Source organism: Meleagris gallopavo, chromosome 6 (assembly GCF_000146605.3).
Source record: "Meleagris gallopavo isolate NT-WF06-2002-E0010 breed Aviagen turkey brand Nicholas breeding stock chromosome 6, Turkey_5.1, whole genome shotgun sequence".
NCBI lineage: Eukaryota > Metazoa > Chordata > Aves > Galliformes > Phasianidae > Meleagris > Meleagris gallopavo.
The window spans coordinates 17190542-17209412 of record NC_015016.2 but is presented as its reverse complement, the minus strand read 5'-3'; the positions used below and the strand labels follow the sequence as shown (position 1 = coordinate 17209412).

Below are 18871 nucleotides of genomic sequence, written 5' to 3'. Positions count from 1 at the left end.
ATGGCCCATCCCACAGTGCTGTACCTCTGTCCTTTTCCTGCCCCGGGGCCTTCTGAAGGGACACTGCTCTACAAAGGGCACCCACGCCTGCACCTCCTGGAGGCAGACCTTGCACAATGGCTTGCAATACGCCATTGTGGGTGTGCAGGGCTTGGGTGTACTCCCCCATGTCAATGTCATTTCTTTGAGTGAGGTCTATGCCTTCCATTAGAGAGCATTCAAGCATGGGCTACAAAGATAGGGAAGATAGGGTTTGTTCAGCCCAGAGCAGAGGAGCTGAGGGGAGGCCCGATGGCGGCTGCAACTCCTTGCAGGGAGTGGAGGGCAGCGCTGAACTCTGCTCTGTGTGACAGGGACAGGGCCCGAGGGAACGGCATGGAGCTGTGTCAGGTGAGGGGCAACTGCGGTTAGGGAAAGGGTCTGCACCAGAGGGCAGTGAGAATGGAACAGTCTGCCCAGGGCCACAGCCCCAAGTGCTGGAGGAGCATCTGGACAGCACTCTCAGACATAGGGTCTGAGAGTGGGTGATTTTTGGGTGGTTCTGTGTGGAGCCCGGAGATGGACTCTGTGATCCTTGTCAATCCTTCTCAGATTAGGATATCTGGTTATCCTATGATTCAAAAGAGTGAAACATCTCTACAGCCAGCTGTGTGCAAAATACTTCAGTGCCTGCACAGCCTGGAGATTAGCAAGAAAAATACCAAAAAACTTACCAAACCTTAAACACCGAGCTCTCTGCAGGACATTTCCAAAGAGAAGCACCTCCCAGCAGGCCTTGAAACTTGGCTGCTTGAAGCCATGGGCTTCATTCTGAATTAATGGTGTCCATCACAGGAGTTTGGAATTACGAAGGAGCATTATAAAGCGTTCTTGATGACCTAAGGAAATGGTCACAGCATGAAGAGCAAATAATTTGAAACTGGCTTGTTTCCAGCGTTTAACTGCACATTAGAAGACAGATAGAACTATGCGTTGGAGGAGATGAAGACACTGACCACGAGGCTTCCAGAACCACAGAGCACAGCAGCCCCAGCACAGCCCGGTCGGGGCCGGCATGGAGGCGGGCTTGAGGGCCGGGCCCCCCGAGGACCCCCGAGGGAGGGGCCGCGTTAAGGAGGGGATGGGAGGCCGTGGCCGTCAGAGCCGCGACGGCAGCGGAGCGGGGAGCAGTGGGCGATGCCGGGGGGCGCCCACCTGTGGCTGTGCGCGGCCGTGCTGGGCTGCCTGGCGGCAGCGAAGCCCCTCCGGAGAGGTAAGCGGGGCCGGGAGTACATGGCCAAAAGGGAGCGCCGGGTGGGCGGATGCTCCGCTCTGCTCAGCGCAGGGAGAGCAGAGGAATAAAACAGCCCTTACACAGTCTCCCCTCAGCGGCTCAGGTCCTCTCTCGGTGCCCGAGTTACCTGTAGCGCTTTTCGCTGGAGTAGGCGGAACTTTATGAACTGATAAACTGCGCCTTGCCAGCCGTACCGGGTACCTGCGGGAAAACCTGCGGAGTGAGGCTGCCTGGGCTTTAGCTTTAGCTCTCCCACTCTCTCTGGTCCCTGTTCGCTTTTCTAGGAATGCTGATAGTTCTTATATATTTTTTTAAATTGTTGTGCAGCTACTTACAAACTTTACAGAGCACCCCCTGAGGTATAGATGTGAGTGGTGAAAAGTGTTCTGACGCCCTTTCTGATAATGCTGTGTCAATGTGCGCATGCTGATTGTTTCTTTCACCGTTCCTTGTGCAGGAGTATTTCTGTTCCTCTGCACTGCAATGTTCTCACTGCTAAAATGTCTGTAATCATGCTTTTCTTACATTTCTCACCCAAACCAAGGGTTTGCTTGTGGTGGTTACATTTATTTTTATATTTCACTTTAAATATGTTACCCTAAATAAGTATTTCAGAATAACTTCATTCAAAAAGTCACCTCCTTTCTAACTGAGTATTTTGTTGGAATACACAAATGTGTTTATTAGAAACAGCCTAAGCTCTAATTTATGCTGTGGGATGCAGATACACTACTTTCTTTGCAGTCAGTAGATGCAAAAGAAAGGACACTCAGGATCAGAGTGCTCACAGAGAATCACAGAATTCCCTGAGATGGAAGAGAACATGAGGATCATTGAGTCCAACTCCTACTGGCTGTGTTTATTTGTTTATATCCTGGCCTTTGGAGAGCAGAATATACGAGCTGCACCTGAAGAGCTGTGCCACTGGTCCCTGTTTAGCAGCGCTCCCTGAGTGCCAATGCCCTTGCCTGACTCACACGAAACAGCCCCTGAGCTCACTCCAAACCTGAGAGCAGGTGGAAACCATATAGCAGCCTTTCCCTCAGTGCTTCATAGGTGGTCACAGAATAATAGAAAGCCTTGGGTTGGAAGGGACCTTGAAGATCACCCAGTTCCAACCCCCCTGCCATGGGCAGGTTTGCAACTTACCAGATCAGGCTGTCCAGGGCCACATCCAGTCTTGAACACTGCCAGGACATTCACAATGTCCTGACATCCACAACTTCTCCAGACAGCCTATGCCAGATCCTCACCACCTTCTGAGTTAAGAATGTCATTCTAACAACTAAAGTAAATCTCCTCACTTTTAGTTTAAAGCCATTTTCCGTTCATCTTATAAGCCTTACTCCAGTACTTTAAGACTGCAGCGCGGTTCCCCCCAAGGCCTTCTCCAAGCTAAATAAGCCCAGCCCCCTCAGCCTTTCTTTGTAAGAAAGGTGCTCCAGTCCTCTGATTGTCTTAGTGTCCCTCCTCTGGGCCCACTCCAACAGTTCCACATCCTTCTTGTGCTGGAGTCCCATGCCTGGACACAGTACTCCAGATGGGACTTCACGAGGGCAGTCAGTGATCTCCCTCTCCCTGCTGGTCACCCCTCTTTCGTTGCAGCTCAGGATACAGTTGGACTTCCAGGCTGCAAGAGCACACTCCTGGCTCATGTCAATCTTTTCATCTACCAGGACCCCAAAAACCTGCCAATAACACTCAGCTGAGTGTTCTGCCTAAAAATTTAAATTTTGTGTCTGGACTGTGCTTAGAAGACAGTGCTCCAGAAACAGTTGGCATTGGCACTTCAGAGATTTAATCTCTATCTCTCAAAAATACTTGCATTGTAATCTATTCAGACAGATAACTGGAAAAATCTACCAATATGGAAAGCAAACAGGAAAATCTCAGAATAATCCAATGTAACATAGTGTGAAGCTTAGGACCAAACAGCAGAGTTGCATTAACTAAAACAATACATTAGAGTTGAGGTTTTATTTACATCTCAGGTTTTCATAACTCAGGACTGGATTTAATAATGAAGTCTCCCATCTTTCAATTGAGAATCTACTCTCTTCCTAAATGTTTGTGATATGAGTGGGTCTGGTCTACAGACCAGAAATAACATTGTTATTTTTGTATTTATGTGCCCATAAATACAACAGTTGTACTTGCATCTGCTGTTGGAAGAGTTAGGCAGCACAACAGTTATACATTCAGATAGGAATATTTTAGTGTGTATTACTGATGATGGCAGTTATTTTCAGTTGTTTTGCAGAGAAGGTGAGGAAAAAGAAAAGGAAAAGGAATGAAGTAGTGCTAGTCAACCTGAGATTTCAAAAGAAATAGCTATGAAAATGCTAGCATACTTCTAAAAAGGGAGAAAAATATATGAAGAGCTATGTGACATTTTAAAGTGATGTGCATAATAATAAAAAACGTATAATTTGATCTTTAGTAAGATTTATAACCCTATTACAAGTGAGTACAGTCAGCTGTTTTAGAGATCTATCAAACGATGATCTAATTAAACTGCAGAGAAAAAAAATAAAGACTTGTCTCATGTCTAGCTTGATTTATTGATGGAAGACATAAGGGATATTAATTGTTTCAGAAGTGTTTCAGTTACAGGAAAGAAAACTAATGAGAGTGCTGTATGGAAGGTAGAATTCCAATGAAAAATAGAAGACAGGAAGAAACTTTCACCATGGTTCGTAAACTGCTTGAGCTGAAGCTTGCTTGGAAAAACACTTCAATAACACACATGACTGACCTTTGATTCTTCAAGGGCTTTTCTTCAAATTCCAGTGAGGGATAAATTCTCAATAAGGTCAACTTGTATGGACATGAATTGCCTACAGGCTATGACAAGCAACTCAGAAGCACAGTGGTGGCACAGTCAATCACACTGACTTCCATCTGCCCTTAGAGGGTAGAAGATAAAGCTATTGTTACCTGCTTGGGTAGCCTAAAGCCATATCAGATTAAATCTTTAGTCTTTGAAAGTCTATAGGAACCTCATACTGTGCGTGAAAGAAATGAGATCTGTTGTTTAGCTAGGGCATTTTTTACATTCAGAGGGGGATATTGTTCGATTTAGAAACTATCTTAAAATTGTGATTTTCTGAACAGTGATATGAAACAATGTGCAATAATGCATCTAGTGCAATTTGAACCAAAATATTCTTCTAATCAGTGACACATTTGCACCATGCAAAACATGGGACAAATATTAAAGACCCCGGGTGTGAGAACCAGAGGAATAGAGTAATATTATTCAAAATGTAATATTACACAGTTTTAATTACAGCTGAATTTTTTTTAATTCATCCCTACTTTGACTTCCCAAACATATTTCTGAACAAGAATGACCATTACAATTAGTTTCTTGTAAAAGCATCATTAGCTGGAACTTCTACTGTCACTATCTTTGGAAGGAGTAATCTGATTCCAAAGACTGATCTTACAAATTGTAGGGTGTAGTTTTATTTCTGAAAGAGCCTGCATATTTTTAGAAAGTTGCTACAACTTCTAATTTTACCTACCAGCAATTTTGAGCTTATTTTGAGGCCTTAAGTTCACTTAGATGTCCAAAAATCCGTTTGTCAGTTGTATTTAGTGCATGCCAATCATGCACATTGACGTAAAATCTATGATTAAGTATCTATCAAATTCCATACTTATACTATAATCTGCTTTTATACATGCAAACTATATGTAACTGTAGCATCCATCTGTTTGAGGGCATTCTTCATTTAATACGTAGGAACACTGTGAAGTGTTAGCCTATTTGCAAAAGGAAGACCCTTGAACAGACCTTTCTCATCTTGAAGTAAGATTTTGTTCCTCATGTATCAAATACGCCATTTTCCTTCAGGTTGTTAGGTTTTGCCAACGAAATGGCAAAATCCAGAGAGAAAGTGCACACTGTTTCAATTATAAATTAACATGCATATTTATTTTTCATTTATTGTCCACTTAAACAAGGGAATATTACTATGTGATCAATTTATTAAATTTCAGTGTTAACATAATTACTTGTTGTTGCTATTAAGTTTTCACTATGTTGCTCTGTAAAAGTGATCTCATAGTGATCCTATCTCCTTATTGTCTGATAAAAAAAAAACAAACACCCTTAATATCTAATGTATCTGTTAAGCTCTTCATTTTAATACTCTTGCTTTACAGTTCTTGAATGCCATCCTGGTGGACATCAGATCCTGAAGAGCCCTTACCGAAGTGTTGATTTTGATTCATCCCACCTCCAGCAGTCAGCTATTCAGGATTTAATATGCGACCATTCTCTAGCACCGGGATGGTATCGCTTTATGATTTTTGATAAGCCTGCTGAGATGCCAACCAAGTGTGTGGAGGTATTATTGCACCTTGTTTGTTTATGAAGAATGTACATGCTTTTCATAAGAATAATTACAATTACGGAGACCGATGTGAAAAACTGTCTCTGAATGAGACTGTATTAAAATATGTTAATTAGGCAATAAAATTTGTGTGTTGAAAAGTATTACATTGAATGGAGTATGGCAAAGAACTCATGTAGCTTTTAAAGCACTCAGAAACAGTTGTTTTAGTCCCTTCTAAAGGTGCCTCAGTGCAACATAGCAGGGATGTCCTGTTTTAAAGCTGCAGCTGTGTGATGGGCAGTCTGCTCCTGAACCTACATGCGAACATAGATCCCAGTAATTATGGAGCTTTTAAAGTGATCATTCTAGAAGGAAGAGATTACTCCTAAAATAACTTCAACTAAGAGAGCTAACTGATTAGTATCTATGTCATCTGCAAGTCCACTGAGATTCAAGAACTACTTAGAACATGTAGTACTCTGTAGCTTCCTATTTGAAAACATTTCCTTATTTTAAAAAAGTGTCACTGTGTGTCATCAGGATGTATTATCTGTGATCCTGTGATTGTATACTGAATTGAAATTGCCTGGGCTCAGTCTCTTTAAAACAAACAACAAAGAAACAAATAAAAAACTAAAAAAATTACTTTTAAAAGAAATGCAAAACAGTTAAAAGTACAAAAAGTACATTGAGTGTAGGACCTTATTGCAGAGGCTGCTATTATGTAGGCTGTTATGCTGAAAAAGCTTGAGCAAAGTGTATTTCCTGAAGGAGTTTTTCAGTTAGATTTAATAGGAACAAATTAACTTAATACTAGTATTTCTCTCAAAACAGACTCTTCTTCACAGAGAATCAGCATGATAAAGCAGGGAAAAAACCTCTGTTTCTCAGAACACAGGGTAGTCCAGCAAGATAGCCACTCAGATAACCTAGGGGAGTTTTAAAAATCTCACCTGGTCTCTCTGTGCTTAGTAAATATGCGGTCAAAATTGGCTGCCATCTATATATAGAAGAGTCCAGGTAATTACAGTTGGCAAGAGATTGATTCAAATGTTATTCAGCAAATGAAATTCATGCCCTGATATATATTCTTCTGTAATTGTTAGGAAAAACAAGGCCATTATTTTGAAATAATCAAAATCACAATATTAAAATTGAACTTAAAATCGATATCTTGTTTAGGAAGTTTTCTTCTTGTATGTGTTTTATAGATATACTTAATCCTTGTCAAAGGTTCAGGCTCTGCTTAAACAATACATCATCCTTCTCATGGATTCTGTCTGCTCAATGGATTGATAGAGGTCTCAGACACACTAGATTTCCAATCTTTGGCTTGCCTGCGTCGCATTTTGTGAAGAGTTATCTTAGGCCACAAATAAAATATATAATATAGTTAATGTATATAAGTAATAAAACCTCTTTTTTAAAATATATTTTTAGCCAAATGATAAGAAAAGCAACAAAAACATGAAGCGTAGATTGGACACAAATATGCTCAGGAGTAAGAAAAAAGTGTTCCACCACTTTTGAGGTGAATAATTGCTAAGTGAGCATGCAGTTGTATTTAGATCTCAGATCAAGAAGTGTAAAGACAACATGGTCTGAGACCAGGTTTTACTGCCTGGACTGTTTTGAGCTGCATGGCAGCTCCCCTAATCTGAGGACCTCAAATAGCCACGGTGATGTCAGGAGGATGGAGGGCTATTCCACAGCACTGTGCTCTTCACACTTTAACAAAAAAACACTGAGCAAGACTTTTGTACGGGAGAGAGGGAGCACCGGCTTTCCTTCATCACCTGTTGTGTTGGCATCTGAACCACAGACCTTGTGGAGTCCTCTGCTTCATAAACATAAACGGATTTATGGTTGCAGAAGTTGTGGTGGCTCCTGGTTAAGTTCTTCAGGCACTAAATTGTATTTTGCGTGTAGAAAGAGATTTCATGACACTCATATGAGGACTTAAGTCTCTTTTATGTGTATTTGTATTCAGATTTGAGGATGTTAAAAAGCAAGTTATACCATCTGAACTTTGCTAGAAGCTAGTGCAGAAATATAAGGATTAAGTATATATGTACATTAAGTATTTTCTGACATTTTTTCTCTGGTGTTTCAGATGAATCACTGTGGTACTCAAGCCCCTGTCTGGTTATCTCTGAAGGAGTCAGAATCCATGCCTCAACCTGGTGAGATCAAGCAGCTCACAGCCTGTGCAACATGGAAATTTTTCTTCAGCATGTCCAAAGACTGCTGCCTTTTTCGAATCCCTGTCAGTGTGAGGAACTGTGGAGATTTCTTTGTTTACTTACTACAACCCACACAAGGATGCATGGGTTATTGTGCAGAAGGTGAGAAAGTATGTACTCAGACTCAATCAAGAGCAGATATTTATTAGTAAATGTGGTTTTCAACTGAACATCAGCATAACTATTTCATTCTAACCTTCTTAAAAAGAAGTCTGATACATCTTCAGATGTCTAACATATCACCAGATATTCTCTGGTGTTTGGTCACTTTTATGCACAATATATTGTCTTACTCTAAGTCATGCTCTCTATTACCAACTGCTTGCAAGGTCTTAATAACAAAACTGCTGGTGTTTTTTATGGTGCTTTATGTACCATCGTTATGCCTTTGGGATCAATTGTTAAGTAATTCTCTGAGAGGCTATTGGCAGAAGAAAGAAAAAAAAGCCAGAAATAAGACATTTCAGAATGCAAGTGGCTGAAGCCATAAAGAAATTTTACAGAATGTGACTTTGCATTTGCTTTGGGTGATGCATTCATGAAAAGAAAGAGAATAAAAATGATATGCAGCAGGCTAGCAAATTTTTACTGCTTGAAGACAAAACAGGGAAGAAACAAAACTCTGAGTTGGCTCTGGTGACTTCTCTCAATTCTGAAGCCGTTTATTTAGGATGATATTTTTCACATTTTGTATTTCTGTTCTGCTTTTTATATCTAGGTTACCATATCTACTGTATTTCCTCTTTAATGCTTGATAGCTGTGAACACTTGATGCAGATTTTCAAGCAGTCATTCCTGTGCAATACCAAAGCATGGAATTGTTTTAATGCTTTAAATTCTTTTCAATGAACAAGATTTTCAGTTTTGCTGCTTTTAACTTAAGTTCTTTTTATCCTGTTCAAAATATACTATATTTTCATGTTTAATCAAAGTTCCACTGGTGACTGTCGTTTTGTTTGTTTATATGAATGATGTTCAAGGTAGCAAACAGTAACACTACACATGTATAGACATTGCTGAGTCCCATGTTGGAAAGACATTTTTTTTCCTCCTAAGTAGGTCTGCACTGATTTTGACTGTCCGTGATTACAGTTAATAAATCAATATTCAGCTGGGGGTTCTAAAAGAGAAAGTATGTATTTGAAAGAATAGCTTAATTTCTTTTTATTCATTAGTAACATACACAGCAAATACCTAGAGATATCTGCATTAAAGATGTGGAAGTACTCTTGCTCTTAGATGCAGTCACTCAACTTGTGTTTTCTGCCTTATGGTTTTGTACTGACTGCTACTGTAATTGTATATGAATCAGATCACAACGTTTTTTTTCTGCTCTGGTAGATTATATTTCCATTAGTGTCTTTTAATATTTGATTTTTTTTTTTTGTTATTGGTGATTGTTTAATTTAAGTTTTTTTTTAAACTATGGGGCAATATTTTAAGAGCACTGTATAGGAATAGTCTGTAAGCGTGTAAATATGTGAGTTAGGAACAGCTTATGTTGTTGTAGATGCAAAACCACAGACCTGTGATCCCAAGGAAATAGAAATTCAAGGCATCTGCAGCAGTAGGCATTTTCCTTTGACTTACTTTCTTTTAAAGATTTTTGTTTGCATCCATGTCCCAGAAACATCAACTTTTAGTTATATATTGTCTTTAATAAAAAAGAAGTACATGTTATTAACTTGGTCTAATGTAAAATGAACAATTTGGGGATAGCAGAACTGCAATTGCAAAAGTAGTTTTTCAGCAGAATGTTCAGAATAAACACCAAAATTTTAAAAATAATTTAGGCCACTTTGATTTGCAGATGAATTTTGTATCTGACCCCTGGTGAATCATGGTGTTGTTTATTCTTTTCCTTCTTGCATAGCCCATTCTATTTTTTTCTTTGTAAGCAGAGAATATTTTTGTATCTCAGCCAAATTCCTTTGGTCGTAGCTCTCTTCTACCCGTTAAAAGAATTCATTGCATTTAATTGCCCTCAGTATTTTTTCCTCTTCAGCACCTTTGTATGGTCTAGAACGTAATCAGTTTTACTCATTTTAGTCATGAATGTAGTATAAATGTTTTCTCTGATTCTCTAAACAACTACTTAAGATTTCCATACATCAAGAGAGGTAGATATTATAAGGATTTTAATTGATAAAGTATATGTAAATGTTGCCTTATCCAATGTTTTTCTTTTGCATAGAATAAAAAGCACAAAAGACATTTTTGTTTACCTAGGTGAGGTGGCTCCTTCAACATCTCCGTCTGTGTCACCACCACTACCAGCCATTCCTGAGGTTGCAGCAGAGTTGATCAAAGGAAGTATTTACCTAAGGTGTACCTTTGGCATTCCCTTTGCAAACAGCTCAGTTGGATTCATTGTGACTTGGTCAAGACTTTCTCCTGAAGGCATCAAAGAAGAACTGAAACATGAGAGAACAGTTCATACATTCTCACTCTTAGAGTTAAATGGGATAAACATCAGACTTGGAGAAAGAGTATGTTAAAATTCATAATCTCTTCTTACAGCTGTTTTGTCTAAAGGCTTATGATTTCATGAATGCTCAGCAGATGCTAACAGTTGTTAGAGATAGAGCGCCAGCATCTTGCTGTATAATTTCTCTTGGCAGAAATGTACTGCCTCTAGTTTTTGTTTACATTAACACTGCCCCTACAAATGTGGAAATGCCACAGACTATATCAGTAATTATCACTACTATTAATGTTTTGAGACTGTCTCAGTATACTGTACCATGCCTCCAACAGATGTTTATTCAAGTTGAATCTTTTTTAACTTTCTACTAGAATTTTGCTTGATACTGTGAATTAAGAGGATTTGGAATGTAACAATCTTAAAGAGAGTGGCAAAGTGAGTTGTGAGAAACTGTGGTGTTGATTCAGCAGATAGATTTCTCAGAATCAATAACAAGTCACTGCTTGATGACTTTGTGTCAAGGATCAGATATAAATAGTTTGCAGTATGAGTATCTGCATTAGTTAATTGCAGATTTCATGGGTAGCAGAATGAATATTTATGTTCACCAGGTAACTTTTTGAAGAGCTAAAGCATTGGAAAACCGATAAGCTTTCCATGTGAATATACCAAAATACAGTTAAGCCTTCATGGCTAAAACAAAGACAAATAAGCACATAGTGTGTGTATTAATACCCAAATGAGTAGTGTTTTTCCAAGCTGTTTTATGCTGATAGGGTGATGGGGTTCAAGTAAAAAGCAGGCCACTTGAATAGTTTACCAGACAATAGTAATTGCTAGTCCTCAAATATCCTTTCAATATTTGTGAATAGTTGCCTGATAGTGTTAGGTCACTAACACTAGGTGAAAAGGCACAGTTATAAACAACTGCTGCTGTGATCAAGCCTTGGTTTTCTCAGGGTCTCAAATATTCCATGTGTGGTCATCACATCTCAAAGAAGGATACAGCAAAACAAACGAAACAAAAACAGCATCTAAAACAGTATTTAGCAGCATGGAGCTGGTTCAGTGGAGAGAAATCACAATAAACTTAGCCTGAAAAAGATAATTCAGGCCCATAACACCGGGAAAAAATTACAGTGAGAGGAGAGGAAGGGCCAATGATCGTTCTGTGTAGTCTATGATCAAATGGGTATTCCACCAAATTAAAAGGCAACAGACATAGAATTGGCAAAAAGAACTAAAACAATAAGAAAGTGTAGAATGCATGTTGTATAGTTAGTGAATATAAAGATGTTATAATTATGAAATAAACAAGAGAGTCTGGCAAAGCATGTTATAATAACAAAAAGAGAATAGATAGAAAGCTTACCCATATCCTGAACTTGCTGCAGAACTCCAGAGGAGGGATCTACAGAAGACATCCTTTCCCACTGGTAGATAGATCTTAAATGGGTCTAGGAGAGGTGGAGCCAGGCTCCAGCCCTTCTGGCAGCACAGGTGAATTGCCTTCACCTGTGCTCCCATGGCTGACTCATTGCTTGCCTCAGGTGATCAATCAGAGGTTCAGGCCATGATTCAGCAGTTCCCATACACATATCCACAATATATCATGATGTGCCGAAATATTCCAGAGGCGATTAGTTAAATGTGTGGAAATTTAGGTGCTTGTTAAACGTGATGATTTGTATGCCAGGAAGACATCTTGGAATATTTTGTCTAATTCAGTCAATTAAACAGCACAATTGACAGTTGGTAACTTTGGATGCAGACAGAAACTAGGGCTTAACAAGTTCATCAATGTGACGCATTATGGCTGAGTTTCATATTCACTTCTTACCAAAAATATATTGTACTGTGTTGATTTTTTCTACAGGTTTACTGTAGCAGTTCTGCTTTCTTCATGGAGAAGCCAAGCATACAGAGCAGTCCAGTTGAGAGCAAGGAATTTTTTGCTGGCATTAAGGTCATTTGAAAAGAAAACAATATTTTACTTTTTTGTAGCGGGAGTCTTTCTGAGTATCAGTTCAGCAGATATGTAACTATTCATGCATTTTCTTTGGGTATGCTAGAAATTTATATGAGTAGATAGTTTGAACATTTGTGTAACTATTGTATGTTCCGCTCTGATAAGACCATGTAGGATGCTTGCTGTAGGATGCAAGTGAATCATAATAGCCACAGTAGATAGAGAATCCCCTAACTGTAAGGTACTCACAATATAATTATCAAAGCATGTTGTTAACAGTAGTGAACTCAAATTGATCAAGTAGCGGAAGAAACAAACATATTTTATGTTTCCCTTGAGATACAGGAAGACTGAATCAACAACTAATGCAAGCTATAACAACCCAGTAAACACCTTGACCTCCAGCAGCTAAAGTAGACTCCAGTACATCTTCTGTATTTGTAAACTAACCAGGGCCATGGCTCAGACTTGAGCTCTGACTTGATTTTTACCACTTAGCTGCTCTCTTGCACAATTTTAGACTATGCCAACTGTTTCTCCCGGAACATGGCTGACAGAGATCAGGGTCTGTTCCCATCTGGCCCTGGGGGTGAGGGAAGGGTCAGACCAATCTGCTCTGGGCTTAGACTGGGATGCTGGGAAAAATTTATAGCATGTAGGCGTGAGCCGTGCCATGCTAGTTGGTTAAAGATGAAGAAAAGGTCCAAAAGGAAACTACCATAGATTTAGTTATAGGTACCACTTTGTTTGTTGGCCAGGAATGGGACTCTACACACACACATTGTGAAAATCCCCATTGACTTGAGTGAGAATTTACCTCTCATAAAGCTAAGTACATGCTTATGTTTCTGCAGATTCAGGTTCCAAATTAACCTTCTGTCAATGGAAGTCATTTTATAGCACATATATAAAACATGAACTCATTATTTTCCTTTTTATGTGAAGCTCCTAGGAAGCTTTTTTTTTTGCATACAATACGACAAATTACCTATATGCTGGTTTCTAGAAGCTACCCAAAGAATGCATTTTTATGGTGTTAATGTACTTGCCAGTCCCTTTCTTACTAGCTTTACCTCATCCTAGCCTGTTATTGGCACTCTTTCCACACTCTTTTTATAATGTCCTCATCTTCTCCCAATATGCCAATGCGCTTTAGACCATCTAGATAACAAATAGACTGGGCCATGCACCACACCATTCAGCATATTTAGTTTTTTATACTTTACTCCTGCCTGACCAGTAGGGGTGCTGTAGTTCATAAATGGTATTGCATTTTAAATATATTTTTTTCTGTGCTAGATACATCCAGAAGTGTATGATATATCAGAAGATGGCAAGGAATACAGACTGTCAATAGAAAGCAACATCCCTGTTCCTTGTCCTGAATTTAACCAGGTTGAAAGTGACTGCAGAATATCACTAAGATTAAATACTGTTGATGAAGGCAAGTATTATCCTGATTCTGTGTGTGTGTTGCATTTTGTATGCTTATTGTGTTTTTCTGAATATTCCCTCTGATTTGCCTCTTTGGAGAATCTGGTGTATTATAAAATACTTTCTAAATTATTAAAGTAAAATACTCAAAGGCCGTATGTACTGCTGTTGAAAGTATGGAAGAATATGTCCATCATCCATTTTTATTTTTTTTTTTCTTACTGTGTTTTAAGTATTGAGTATACAGTCATGAAGTACTCAGGTTTTACTGTCTTTGCCTGTAGTGCTTTGCTATGCCCAAGTCATGTGAACATCAAGTCGCATGAACATCAAGGGGATCCTTGCCTATTCAGACAGGCATTTTTGTCCCATCTGCAGGACTACCACAACTTTTATTTGGCTATCAATGTAAAAAATTAAAACAATTTTCTTGGATGTGTGTAGGGAGGGGGTTTTCCATGATCAAAGTTGAGGAAAATGTTCATTTTTTGTGAAAAACAAAAACAAAAACTATTTGTAAATAAGTTAGTATTTATATTAACAGCAATATACAAAATGTGTCTTGATTAGATGTAAACTCACTAATGATGTGTTTTCATTAAAACAGATAAAGAACAACTAGGTTTAAACTTGGCTCTTTCTTCTTGTCATGTGGATCTTCTCCAGAAACCCTGCAGAAATGGAATCTGTAGTCAAGCAATAATTTATTTCACTGCTGTGACAGACTTTATACAGGACGGAGACAGAATTACCAGAATTGCAGTCGAACCAATATCCAGTGAGAACTTCCTGTGGAATGGCTATGTTCCAGAAAGCGCAAAGGTTGAAAATCTAAATGTTAAGATCTGTAAAACCAACAAGCCAGGAATGTGGCTGATCTAAATTAAGTTTCTATTTCAGTTGTGACATGCTGATTCACACCAACATTTCTAAGTAATCAATTTTTTATTGGTTTATTTCAATTAAAACGCCGCCTTTTCATTTGGATTAAGTTTCTTACATTTGAATATTAACATAACTACTAAGATATAACCTGCTCATTATGAAATAATTCAAGAACGTAAATAATGTGCGTAAGTCTAACCTGATATGATTTACTATGCACTTTTTTGTTTTAAAGATTAGAGTAAAGGATCTACCAACTGCCTACTGCTACTCATTTACTGACCCTCATATAATTACGTTTGATGGAAGGTAATCACTTGATTGGAGCTTTAAATTTCAAGGGTTGCTGTTGTTTGTTTGTTTTTTAATCTGTGCTAGCGATGCAAGCTGTAATTCTCTACAGTTGTGCTATGTATTTCACACTCTTTCTTGGACAATAGGATAAACGTGCTCCAGTTGGTTAAAGCTTGTTAGTCATATAGTATTTATATTTGAAAATACAAGTTTTAGGTTTTGACAAGTAAACAGACTATTACCCTTTTTAGAGGAATATGCCAAGAGAGAAATAATAGCTGTACAGTCTGAATGCGAAAGATGGAAATATTATTAAATATATCAGTGATAAATGGTTGAATAGACAAAACTGTTTTAATGAAGAAGTATTTCCAGTCTTCAGTGTAGTTTCCATATTTCTGGTGTACCTATCTGAATCCCTGTAAGGATCAAGTTGCTAGAAGCTATCTTCTGTCAGTATGACATTGTAATGAGTTCATTAATGTCATTGACAGCAATTTATTTGCTTTTGTCACTTGCAGCTCACTAAACCTTCTTTCCAAAGTGAAGACAGCTTCCTTAGCCACAGCTGGCATGGTTTTTGTATGCTTCTGTCTTTCTAAGTGTTTCTAATTCATGGAAGAGTTCAAAACAAATACAAGTTCCACACATGGGACTTATATATTCCCTGCTCAGCAGAAGCACGTTTCTTCAAATGACAGGGTGAGAGAAAGAGGACACATTGCCTACAGATAAGTGTGTTCAACACACAACACAGTTTTCCTTGTGAATTTGAAAGAAAAAGAAAGTTGTAATGAATGCTCTGATAGCACTGTGACTAACAATAGTAATAAAGTCACAGGAGTTATGCTGATTTGCAATTCTTTCTTCATTCAAAATTACAGGGATGTCTTCACTGGGTTTTTTAACCATCAACACATTGTTATCAACCTTTCTTATGATGTAATGATCTACTGAAATATATTCCTGCTGGAATATGGTGCTGCACCTTTCTTTTTAAGGATAAATAGTGTTGCTAATTTATTTTACAAACGAGGGAAACAAACAGAAAGAGAACTGTCCCTGTGGAATCACAGGTGATCGCGTGTAGTCCCAGTAGTTGGCCATCTGCAGTTTGTCTGGTAGGCTATTAAACAAAAGGCAAATCACTACTCTGCAATTAACTGTCAAATGCCATTTATAGCCAAGAGACTGTTAAACTTGCAGAAAAGGTTTGTATTTTTTCTCTTTTTTTTCCCCTCCCCTCCTTCTTGCCACCAAATCATTAAATTGGCTATTCTAACCTTGCTTCAGGGAACAGATGGCTAACCCATAGGGAAAAAAAAATGAAGCCACTATTTATGGTTTTCATCTTAAATCATTTTCAAATCTTTGAGAATGTTTTCCCCATCTTAATAAAGCAGACCTTTTTAAAAGCATGACTTTCTAAATCATTTAGTCAAGGGTACTTATACAGTCTTCAGCATCTGCACCTCACATGCACACAGTTAAGCATCTTCTTGCTCCTGCTGGATATCTGCATTGCAGTAGAAACACAAATGCTAAGAAGCAACCTCTGATTGCCTGTTAGAGTAGACAAAAGCACAATTAAAATGCATCAAAGAATGGCAGTGGCTGCATGATTACCTTTCCATTCACAAACATTGTCTACATATTCCATTTGTGATCCTTCTCATCTTCCTTCTGTTTCTGCTGTAGGATATGTTTTAAATTTTTGTTTTAGAGCTGTGCAAAAGAGATATGATGGTGTTTGTTCAGAACAAAGTTACTTGTGTTTGTGAACAGTACTCCTGTTTTGTTTTTTTTTTGATGCATGGAATTGTATTGCAGTATAAAATCCTACCAAATACTAGATATCTGTTTTAAGTTATGTTACTGACACCTGGTGATATTATGCTTTTCTTTTGATACCAGACTCTATGACAATTTTAAAACAGGAACATTTGTTCTCTATAAGAGTACAGCTCGAGATTTTGAAGTTCATGTTCGCCAGTGGGATTGTGGAAGTCTTCAATATCCAGCATCCTGTAACTGTGGTTTTGTTGCCAAAGAAGGAAGTGATATAATTGCATATGACATGTGCAGTGGTCAGCTACATGAGTCACAGCCACACTTATCCATAATAAGTAGAGACACAACAGGAAGCAATGTCAGAATCACTGAATCCTACCTAGGAAGAAAAGTAACAGTAAGTTCATACTACTTTTGGATATAATAGCTATTTCAGTAATTATTTTTACCAATTCACACCAACTTCAGAACTAAAACATGCTTTATTTTCTGCAATTAAAAAATGACATAATGTTTATTTTATAGTCATAGTACTTTGACCAGTGCTTTGCTTGTAAGTGATGTTTGAAATGACACAGAATTTTAAAATGAAACACTCCATTGCTGTTTATCATTTTGTTGGTCTGAAATGCAAGCAATAAAAACAGGCCATTTCAGCTTGGATTTGTCTATTAGTATAAGATATTTAGGTTTTTAATACTTTAGATATTAAATATTTAGAGAACATCAGGCAACAGAGAAATGAAATTTCTCACTTTTAGAGGCAAGGATGCTAAAACGAAAAATAAGTGACTTGTGTGGAGTTGTGCACCAAGTTCATAGAAACAACATTTAAAGTTGAAAGTGAAAATCTTACATTGTCACTTCACCTATTCAGTCGTCCATGCACAATTAGCTTCTCTTTCTCCTTTACGTGCAAATGAGCTTATTCTTCTTTGACTATGCCTTTTTTTTTCTCTGTTCAGTAAAAACATCACTGAATTGTATTTTTTAATTCTTCAGATTAATAAAGTAAAAATCTTAATTCTTCTCAGTTTATTTTTAAGATGTCAGTATTTCTGCTAAGCATTGTGAAATAAAATAGTGAATTTGGAGTGTACTCTGGGCTACCTGTAACACTTAGGATCACATTTGCACGTAGAAAGTTATTCTGTATTAAGCCACAGAATTAGCACATATTATTAACACATAGAATCATGTAGCTGGCAAAAAGAGAGTGAGAAAGATGCTCCCAAAAAGTCAGTTCATATTACTAGAATTACCCCTTTCCACCTGGAGAGTAAGTGGCCCTCTTTCTTTGCTCGCTTACTCTTTAATTGTCTGTGGTCTTGCAGTCATCGACCTTTTGCTCTATCCCTACTGATGGTGGATGAAGTTTATTGGCCTGAAATGTGCCATCTACGTGCTTTCTGGCGTGCACAGGATTTGTATTTACAATGCTACACCAAAAGAAATAACAAAATTTGTCTGATTCAGAATAGTTAGAACCAGAACTTAATGGGACATCTTTATAAGCCTGCCATTGTAAATCATTTCTTGTCAATGAATGTACCTGATTTTATTAGGGAAAATAAGAATAATGCTTCTCACAATTATATCGTCCATATCTTTTTAGGTTTTGTTTTCTTCTGGAGCTTTCATTCGTGCTGATGTGAGTGAATGGGGAATGAGCATAACACTTAGGGCACCCAGTTCAGATTACAGAAATACAATGGGGCTCTGTGGCACCTTTGATGGAAGTGCAGAGAATGACTATCATACTGCCAATGGGGTGGAAATTCCAAACAATTCTGATGCTCTTTTTTCTTTTATAAAGGAATGGAGGTAATAAAATACTTCTTTTTCAATCAAATAATTGTTTTTGGCTCAGTCCTCTCCTTTGCTCTCTTCAAAAGTTTATTGAATTAAAAAAGAGACTTTTAAAGTTAATATCTGAGTAAATATGGACCAAAGAGCCAAATTTGTATTTAAGTTGTAAATATGGTGTAAGATGAGTTTGTTTTGAATAAATCAGAAAAGATCTGCCTTTTTAACTCTTTTTTTTCCCCAGTATACCTTACTCACATATTTTTTTTTACAATTTAACTGATATCTGTAACCATATTCTGTAGATTCTGTAATCTATGCTGTAGAAGTATTAAGTATTAAGCAAAACAAACACAGATTAATAAAACACCAAAAATATACAGATAAGTTGAGATAGAATTTCTTTTT

At 37.9% G+C, this 18871-nt stretch overlaps 1 protein-coding gene across 1 annotated transcript in view; it reads left to right on the top strand.

The window, feature by feature from the left end:
• Positions 1 to 1176: 1176 nt before the first annotated feature.
• The window catches only part of VWDE (von Willebrand factor D and EGF domains), a 37267-nt gene continuing 19572 nt past the window's right edge, over positions 1177 to 18871 (top strand). The window contains exons 1-10 of the mRNA XM_031554028.1: positions 1177 to 1252; positions 5444 to 5628; positions 7730 to 7961; positions 10089 to 10348; positions 12161 to 12250; positions 13553 to 13697; positions 14295 to 14509; positions 14808 to 14881; positions 16781 to 17054; positions 18273 to 18481. Of these exons, the coding sequence (XP_031409888.1) occupies positions 1177 to 1252; positions 5444 to 5628; positions 7730 to 7961; positions 10089 to 10348; positions 12161 to 12250; positions 13553 to 13697; positions 14295 to 14509; positions 14808 to 14881; positions 16781 to 17054; positions 18273 to 18481 (1760 nt within the window). The remainder of the gene's footprint in view (positions 1253 to 5443; positions 5629 to 7729; positions 7962 to 10088; positions 10349 to 12160; positions 12251 to 13552; positions 13698 to 14294; positions 14510 to 14807; positions 14882 to 16780; positions 17055 to 18272; positions 18482 to 18871) is intronic.